The sequence below is a fragment of the Mastomys coucha genome, unplaced genomic scaffold (genome assembly GCF_008632895.1).
Source record: "Mastomys coucha isolate ucsf_1 unplaced genomic scaffold, UCSF_Mcou_1 pScaffold21, whole genome shotgun sequence".
In the NCBI taxonomy this organism is placed as follows: Eukaryota; Metazoa; Chordata; class Mammalia; order Rodentia; family Muridae; genus Mastomys; species Mastomys coucha.
In genome coordinates, this window is record NW_022196904.1 from 34918620 (window position 1) to 34927834 (window position 9215).

The window sequence follows — 9215 nt, forward strand, 5'->3', positions numbered from 1 at the left end:
AGTAAGGGGGGTATGAAAAGGATAAGGTCTGTCCAGTGGGCACCAAGAGGAGAAAATGAGGAGAGACCTAGGTAGTATTTAGAGATTGGTGGCAGTATTAGGGGGAAGACAGTAGGAAGCCTCCCCAGCCGTTGCATAGATGATCCTGAAAGTATGGGTCAGAGGGAGATGCTGAGTTAACAGGTAACTGAGTTCTAAGTATCAGGGTAGATGGCTTCGGTAGATACAGCAACTAGAGACTTGGTTCTGAGGATCATAGGGAGTCACAGAAGGGTCTGGAGAAGAGGGCAGGGTCAGAGAACAGGCTGCAGGTCAGACAGAGTGGACACCAGAAGGCTGAGAAGCAAGACGCCTAAGCCAGGTAGGGACACAGGAGGGCCTCTGATTTCATGGACCCGCCTGAAGGAAGTCTTCCTGCATGGTCCCCACAGGCTTGCTGCTTGGTTCCAGTTGGGAGTTCACCTTCCCCTGGGGGTGAGGAGTGGAGGTTCAGCCTGGGCTTCTCCATACAACCTCTGATGAAGACAAGAAGGGTGGGGCGGGCCACTCAGCCACCATATCATACCAGGGGACCCTGGCACCTCCCACAGGTTTGTCTCCTTTCTCCACCCAGGAAGCTAAGCAACCATTCCTGCTGGACTTGTCAGACCTGGGACAATGCAAGCTGTGGATCTATCTCTGTGTAGTATCCTTTCTGGAGTGTGACCATCACCATGGGCCTCTCATGGGCTCTGCTGCCCTTCCTACTCCTGGGTAAGTTCTCTGTGCCCCTCTCCCCCCACCCCTCAGAGCCCATTCCCTGGCAGTCTCTCTCAATGTTCTCCCCTCCTCTCCTCTCCTCTGCAGCCTTCAGAGCTGGGCTCCTTGCCCTCCAGCCAGCTTCTGGATCTCAGCGACCCTCTGCTTCCTCCTCACACTCCCTGGGTTCCTCTCAGGGCTTTATTTCAAGCATCTCCTCCAGCCAGCCCCCCAGCTGGAACTTTTCAGACCAGCCTCCAAGATCAGAAGCCTCTGCTGGAATCCCTGATTCCAACCCGTTTCCTCAGGGACTGAATTCAAGCCATGTGCCTGGATTATTCAGGGCCAATGTCTCTGCTGGGGGACAGTATCTCAGCCCTGATGTCACCTCCTCTAAGATCCCTCCTTCCAGAGTGTCTCTTGATGGTTTAGATTCTCAAGATCCTACCCAAGACTCTGAGCCTTCCTTCTCTGTCAAGACTCCAGCTTCACATATATCAGTTCAAGCTCCAGATAGCAAAGTTCCTACCAAGGCTTCAGGTTCAAAGCTGTCCCTGGAGCATCACAATCTTGAACTGTCTGTCCAGAACCCTGGATCCAAAATTTCTTCGGAGATTCACCAGGCTGCAAGCTTCCCTCAGCAAGTGGGGGGACCCCTGGCTGTGCTAGTGGGAACCACCATTCGGCTCCCCTTGACTCCAGTCCCCAGCTCCCGTCCTCCTGCTCCTTTGGTGGTCTGGCGCCGAGGTTCCAAGGTATTGGCTGCTGGGGGTCTGGGGTCACAGGCTCCACTAATCAGTCTGGATCCCATGCATCAAGCCCGCCTGAGATTTGACCAGATTCGAGGGGGTCTGGAACTCACCTCTGCCCGGCTGGATGATGCAGGGGTGTACACCGTTGAGGTCATCAGGGGAGGAGTCTCCCAGCAGATTCGGGAGTTCGTGGTGGGTGTGTATGGTAAGTGGGCTCCGAGGTCCAGAGTGCAGGCTGCGAGTGCCTGCTCTCCTCTGGGAGAGACCTCTGGGCAAGTCTGTGTTGTGTGAATAAGCTTCCTTCCCAGAAGAGCAAAGACAGGGACCAGGCCCCACCTTGTCTGACGGAGGAGATCTACCTCTGTACTCTTAGGTCTGAGAGAGGGCTGGACCTCACTCAGGTGTAAGGGAGGAAGGCTAGGGTTTGAATCCGTGGGACTGAGGGAATTAAGACGGGGGTTTGGACTCGGGTCTGAAGGAGGAGGATTGAAGTCTGAACCCCTGGGTTTGAGGGAAGAGGAGTATGTCTGGACTGCAGAGTCTGAAGTCCTGGGACTAATGGAATAAGATTGGGGTTGGGACATTTAAGTTTGAGGGCTGAGGTATGCACCTCTGGGTCCAAGGGAGGAGGGCTGGGGTCTGTATCCCTGGATCAGAGGGAGAAGGACTGAGGACTCTGATTCTGGGTACAGTGAGAGGAGAGAGGAAGGACTAAGGAGGCAGAGACTTGTGGCCCAGGGAGGGAGTTCTGGCGTATGGGCTCTCCGACTCATCAAAGACTGCCCTCTATCTCCAGAACCCTTACCCCAGTTGTCAGTACATCCCAGGGCGCCAGAGACAGAAGAAGGGGCAGCAGAGCTGCGGTTAAGCTGCGTGGGCTGGAACCCAGGCAGTGGGGAGCTGAGCTGGAGTAGAGACGGTCGTGCCCTGGAAACCTCAGACCCTGAAGGTGCAGAGCCACCTCGTATCCACGCAGAACGGGACCAGCTGCTCATCTCACGTCCGGTACGCGGAGACCACGCCCGGTACACTTGCCAGGTCCGAAGCCCCTTTGGCCACACCGAAGCTGCAGCTGACGTCAGTGTTTTCTGTGAGTAGGGGAAGGTCACCTGAGGATTCGAGTCTTGAGTCTAGGGGTTCGGGGGAGAAGTGGGCCCAATGTCTGTGAGTTCTTTACAGTCCAACCCCCTTATTTTGTCCCCCATCCCAAGACGGCCCGGATACTCCTGTCATTAGGGTCTCCTCGGACCGCGACGCCAGTCCTGCACTCTACGTCACTGCGGGCAGCAATGTGACCTTGTATTGCTCGGCCCCCTCGCGACCGCCTGCGGACATCGCGTGGAGTCTGGCGGACCCCACAGAAGCCGCAGTGCCTGAGGGGCCTCGCCTCCTGCTGCCCACTGTGGGGCCAGGCCATGCGGGCGCTTACGCCTGCATCGCTGCGAACTCCCGCACTCGCCGCCGCCAGCGTTCAGTGTTCAACCTCACTGTGGCCGGTAAGAGCCATTCACTGGAAGAGGGAAAGCACGTGGAGCTGTGGGTGTCAGCAAAGGGAAGAGACAGCAAGGGGGCGTGCCCTTCAGGGAGGGAGGAGCCAATAAGGAGGAGCTGGGGCAGCCACCCGTGGGCGTGGCTGCTGGAGGAGAAGCCGAGCTATCTAAGAAGAATAGGGAAATAGCTGCTGATGGACTCGGCTTCCAGGAAAGGGAGGGGCTAGCAAACAGTTTCTAAGAACACTTCAAGTAAGCAAGGCCACCAGGGAAAGAGTGAAACTAGCAAGGAAGGTACAGGGACCTTCATAGGTGAGGTGGGACATCATCGTCAGGGCGGAGCGGAGGCGTAATTATAGGGCGGGACAAGGGGCGGGTCTAGCCTGGAGGAGGGAGGACAATTTAGGTGGGCGTGTACTGTAGGAGGAGGGATATCTGAGGGTAGAACACGCCCCAACTGCTAATGGGCGGGGCAAGCCAAGTCCCGTGCACAGGGCGGGACCGATGGGTTTGCAGATTGCGGGTTGAAGGGCTGAAGGTGTCAAGAAGATGGGGAAGAACCAGCAAGAGGCGAGGATGGGCGGTCCTCGGAAAGGGTTCTCAATCAGGGAGCAGCAGAGTTAAATGGCAGAGCGAGTTTTGAAAGAGAAAGGACTAGTCAGCCTCCTAGGCTAGTAAGTAGGATCAGTGAGAGTGGAAGGGAGGGAGTCACCAAGAGGCCACTCCTCGCGGGAGGGTGGAGCTATCTAGGAAAAGAGGCGGAGAGAAACCTGGAGGAGGAGTGGAGCAGCCCTTGTAGAGGCAGGATAGGGGAAGATGGAAGGGCTAAGGCTGGATGGTCTTTCATCGTGGCAGATCTGCCCCCCGGAGCCCCACAATGCTCAGTGGAAGGAGGTCCTGTGGACCGCAGCCTCCGCTTTCGCTGCTCCTGGCCTGGCGGGGTCCCTGCCGCCTCCCTGCAGTTCCAGGGACTCCCCGAAGGCATTCGTGCGGGACCAGTGCCATCTACGCTCCTGGTGACTGTCCCCGCCCGCCCGGAGCTCAGCGGCGTCGCTGTCACCTGCCTGGCACGCCACCTGGTGGCCACGCGCACCTGCACGATCATCCCGGGTGAGAGAGGGGGCTGGACCTCCTTACTATCTGTAAGGGAAGTGGGTGACTTTTTCTTTGGTCCTTTGCTGTGTACTTTACTCATTTTAGGGAAGCCAAACTTAACTTTCTTTGGGCATTGGTTTTCTCCTTCCATCATGTAAGTCTCAGGGCGGGAACTCAGGTCGTCAGGCTTGGTGGCAATTGCCTTTATCCGCTGAGTTACCTCCGGAAACCTCAGACTTCACTTTCTTTGAACGTGGAGCAGAAACAAGTTTTTGTCCTCCACTTCTGGGTGGGAAGCCAGCAGGAACAGAGTGTTTCTTTCCAAACCCCTGGTCAGAAAGAGGACTGTCATCTTCCAGGTAGAGAAAGAGAAGGGGGGGGGAGAGGGGGGAGGGGCGAGAGAGAGGGAGAGAGATGAATAGCTAGCTAATGATAATGAGTTTCCCAGCCTAAAGTCCTATGACATGTGTTCAAAAACTGTGTACTGAGGAAGTCAGAGAATGAATGAATGGGGTGAGATGCTCAGTGGGGAAAGCCTGATGGCCTAGGCTTGATCCCCAGAACCATGGTAGTGAAAGGCTTAGAACCAACTCCCAGTAACCGACTCCTATGTCCTCTGATCACCGCATACTTTCAGTGGCAGATACACACACAGTAAATAAATGTTTAAAAAAAACTGTCAAGAAAATGAATGAATGAATGGACAGATCTTCATCTGGTCACAGAGGAGGGGGCATTTGCTACCTTTGGCCTTAACAAAGGACTCAGGACTTGGCTGTTCACATACAATAAGGCCTTGTTTCTCTTAACTGGACTTCTCCCACCAACAGAAGCCCCCCAGGAAGTGCTGCTCCAGCCAATAGTAGAGGAGACACAGCCAGGGGATGTGGTGGTGGCACTGGAGGTCACTGGCTGTCCCCCACCTTCAAGAGCATCCTGGGCCCGGCAAGGACGACCCCTGGCTCCGCGTGGTGGGGGTCGACTACGGCTTAGCCAGGATGGCCGGAGGCTCCTCATCAGCAACTTCAGCCTGGATTGGGACCTGGGGGATTATTCTGTGCTGTGCAGCAGTGCACTGGGGACTGGAGGCAACCAGATCACCCTTATGGGTAAGCTCCACCCAAACCAAGAACACAGATGTTCAGAAACCAGTCCTCTTCCCTCAGACCCAGGTGTCCAGGCTCCAATCACCCTGTGTCAAGTCAAGGGGTCCAGAGGTTCAGACCCAGGCCCCTTCCCTCAGATCCAGGTATCCAAGCATCCTTTCCCAGATCCAGGGGTCCAGATCACAACCTTTCTCCTTCAGACCCATCCCTCCTCCCTGTCTCTCATCAGATCTTCAGCATCTACCTTCTTTCTTTCCCAGGGCCCTCCATTTCCTCCTGGAGGCTGCAGAGAGCCCAGGAAGCTGCAGTGCTCACCTGGGATGTAGAGCGAGGTACCCTCCTCACTGGCTTTCACATCCAGGCATGGACAGACAGCTCTGATGTGGACAGAGTCACCATGAGTAGGGACTGGGTCTCCCTGCTCATTCTGGGCCCTCAGGAACGGTCAGCCATAGTGCCACTCCCTCCTCGGAACCCCGGGACCTGGACTTTTCGCATCTTGCCCATCTTGGGGTCTCTGCCAGGGACCCCATCCCAAAGCCAAGTCTACCAGGCAGGTAAGTTGAGTCGTAGTGCCTTGTCCTGCGTTTCTCATCTGACCATCCATTCTTAGTCTTTTCCATCAGACCCTAGTCTTGTGGGGGCTTCTGTGACAGAGTCCCCGCACCTAGTTGTCTTAAAACAACAAAAATCTATTCTCTTATATCTCTTTCCAAATTTTATTTATTTGATTATTAGTTTATTTACGTGTGGATGTACATGAGTCATGATGTGTGTATATGGAGTTCAGAGAAAAACTCGAGAGAGTTAGTTCTCCCCTTTTGTCATGAGAGTCCCAGGGATTTAACTCAGACTTAATGAGTCTTCTCAGGAAGGACGAGTTGGGGGCTTAGACAAATGTCAGAGCATCCCTGGGTCCTGTTCCCTGCATTCCTTTGGTGTGTGTCTTCCAGGCTCTGCCCTGAGTTCAGGGGCCATTGCTGGCATCGTCCTTGGCTCCCTGTTGGGCTTGGCGCTGCTGGCTGGCCTTCTCATCCTGTGTGTCTGCTGCCTGAGGCGTTTCCCAGGTGAGTGAGGGACCAGGGAAGAGGCAACTGGGGCCAACTGGGAGCTTCCCTAGGCAAAAGCTGAGCCATGGCCTAGCCACATCATCAGTGCATTAAATAATAGTCCCACCTCCCTGCCACCCTCTGAGGCCAGCTTCTCTGCCTGTTGATGAGAGCAGCATGTTGGAACAATCCTGTTTCCTGTCCTTCTCTTATAGGAAGGACTTCTCTGAAAAAGCAGCACTCCCTGGCCTTGGCTCCTGTGCTCTCCCCACCAGCAAAAAAGATGCAGAGTTTGACTCCAATGCAAACCCCACGGTCTCTTCCCATCAAAACCCAGATGCAGAACCCCCACCCAGCCAAGGCCCAACAAGTGAGTGTGGGTGTCGTTGCCTCCCACTGTGAGGGACAAGTAGCTTCTGGAGAGAAAGGAGTATTCTAATGTTCCTAAAGTCTTTCTCCTAGTTTTTCTTCATGTCTTATCCAAGTGTCCTAATTAGGGTTACTATTGCTGTGATGAAACACCATGACCAAAGCAACTTGGAGAGGAAAGGGTTTATTTGGCTTATACTTTCACATCACAGTTCCTCATCAAGGAAGTCAGGAGAGGAACTCAAACAGGGCAGGAGCTGAAGCCACGGAGGGATGCTGCTTACCGGCTTGCTCAGCTTGCTTTCTTAGAGAACACCAGCCTAGTGGTAGACCCACCCACAATGGACTGGGCCCTCCCATAGTAAGTACTAATTATGAAATTGCCCTACAGGCATGCTTGCAGCCCTAGCTGATGAAAAGATTTTCTCAATTGAGGCTCCCATCTCTCAGACAGCTCTAGCCTGTGTCAAGTTGGCATAAAACTAGCCAGCACACAAAGGTCAATAAAACTTACTTTACTTATGTATCGTTTGATTGTTTGACAACAGGACCTTACTGTGTATCATAGGTATATGACTAAAGATCCTCCTTCCTCTACCTCTTATGTTCAGTAGACATCACATTTGGCTTATGTGCATCTGAGGATGGGACCTGGGACCTGTATATTCTGGGCAAATACTTTACTAACTGAGCAACAGCCCCTGCCCCTCATGCTTTGTTTGTTTTGGATACCAGTAGTTGGACTTCTTGCCCTTCTCTTATGTGTATGAAAAGAATAATACATTCCAATTTCTCTTCCCAAGGAGAGTGAGATGTGACTTCTGTTTCCTATAGACTTGCATTTTTAAACTCTGAGGTGGATGGAATTTTCTTGTTAGCCTATAAAAGTTGAGCTGTTGGATGTCTTAGTCCCCCAGGGGTGACTGAACAGTTTTTCACTGGTACACAGAAGGTCCACACCTGTAATCATAGCGCTTGGGAGGCTAAAGCAGGAGGATCACTGCAAATTCAAGGTCACCCCGGGTGTTATAACAGGACTCTGTCTCAGAAAGGCAAAACAAAAAACAAACAAACACAAAAACAAATAAGAAAGAGAGAAAGGGAAAAAGAAGGGGTAGAGGAGGAGGAGGAGAAGAAACACAGCTAGTTTCCTGTAAGAGTTATTTTTATTTTATGTGTGAAAGTGTTTAGCCTGCATGTATGACTATGCACTGCAAGCATGTAATGTTCTCAGCGGTCAGAAGAGGGCATCAGATCCCCCAGACTGGAATTACAGACAGTTGTGAACTGCCGCATAGATACTGGGAATTGGACTCGAGTCCTCAGTAAGAGCAATATGTGCTCTTAACCACTAAGCCATCTCTCATGCCCCTCAGTTAGTTCCGAAAGGCTCAGGCTGTAGACGGAAGGTTAAGTGGGTATGTCATTTTGTGCCCAGGATACTCCCTGAAGTCACCTCCTACCTTTCCTCTTTTCCAGGTCATCAGCCCCAGTCCAACTCTCAGTCCAGGTGGCAGCCCATGGACTGTTCGGACAGCCACCCAGGTGTGACAAAAGCCAGTGGCCCACTCTTTATGAAGTGTTTTGGGGTACAGCATCCTGCTTTGGCCCAGCAGTATGGAGCTTCCTGTGCCTGAGGACTAGATCCTAAGAGTGGGACTTCCTGTTTCCCTCTTGTGTCAGAAGACACAAATTGTCCTTTTGCATCTAAGGACACCAATGTGACTTTGGGACTAAGAGACTCACCTGCAGACAGGTGAATGTGGTTGGCACAAATTCAGAAGCCTCATGTAGGGCTTGCTGTTGAGTTCCAAGCTGGAAGGGGAGCCTGGCCACAGTGTCTGCAAAGGTCTGCTACCTTCTCCTGCCCCCAGGCCACATCCCCTCAGCCTCCAGAGACTCTCATCCATCGTCCAGTACATCAGATCTTGCATGTATCCCATATCCCGCTCCCTCCCCCATCTCTTGATTTCCCTTTTGCTGTTTTATTTGACTCAGAATCTCTTGTAGCCCAGGCTAGCTTCAGACTCCATAGATAGCCCAGACTAGCCCTGAGCTAGTGTCTCTCCTGCCCCAGCCTCCCAAGTGCTGGAATTCAGGCAAGAGCCACCTGTTTCTTTTTTTCCTCCTGTTTGTTTGTTTGTTTGTTTTGGGGAAAGGATCCCAATAACACAGACCTTGCCGACCTCACACTTTTCAGTCTCCTGCCTCAGCTTTCTGGGAGCTGAGATGACAGCCATGTACACCATGACTACTCAGTATCCCCTCTAAAATTTTCTGTAGGCTGTACACAGTATTTAGACATCCTTCAATCTGTGTATGTTAACCTTTGGGCCCTGTGGTTTGGCCTCTGTCAACCCCTGTGGCTTCTCTTCCATAAAGCCTTCTGCCAACCACACACACATACCCTCCAGCCATTTGTCCCTAGAGTTTACTCTGCCTGGACACTTCTCTTTCCCATGCCATTGATTTATCAAGGCTTGAAGTAGCCATTACCATCAGGACTTCCCCCCACCCACCCCAGGCCCCAGCTTCACTCTCATCCTGTGAGTGTATAATGACTGATATCGATAACTTTCCCTCTCGGAACTGAGAGCTCAGCGAGGCACACACCAT

The 9215-nt window shown here is 52.9% G+C and overlaps 1 protein-coding gene across 2 annotated transcripts; it reads left to right on the plus strand.

Annotated features, from left to right (window-relative positions):
* The first annotated feature begins 423 nt into the window (after window positions 1–423).
* Window positions 424–8791, plus strand: Vsig10l (V-set and immunoglobulin domain containing 10 like). 2 transcript variants are annotated; one of them, XM_031386294.1, is made up of 11 exons: window positions 424–474; window positions 614–753; window positions 847–1695; window positions 2287–2580; window positions 2702–2986; window positions 3836–4090; window positions 4906–5184; window positions 5442–5738; window positions 6135–6248; window positions 6446–6600; window positions 8079–8791. In XM_031386294.1, the coding sequence occupies exons 2-11, from the start codon at window positions 714–716 to the stop codon at window positions 8148–8150; spliced, it is 2640 nt and encodes an 879-aa protein (XP_031242154.1). In that variant the 5' UTR covers window positions 424–474; window positions 614–713; the 3' UTR covers window positions 8151–8791. The 2 variants fall into 2 exon arrangements, with proteins under 2 accessions (XP_031242154.1, XP_031242155.1); XM_031386295.1 differs by lacking the exon at window positions 424–474 and having other exon boundaries at window positions 593–753.
* Window positions 8792–9215: the final 424 nt, after the last annotated feature.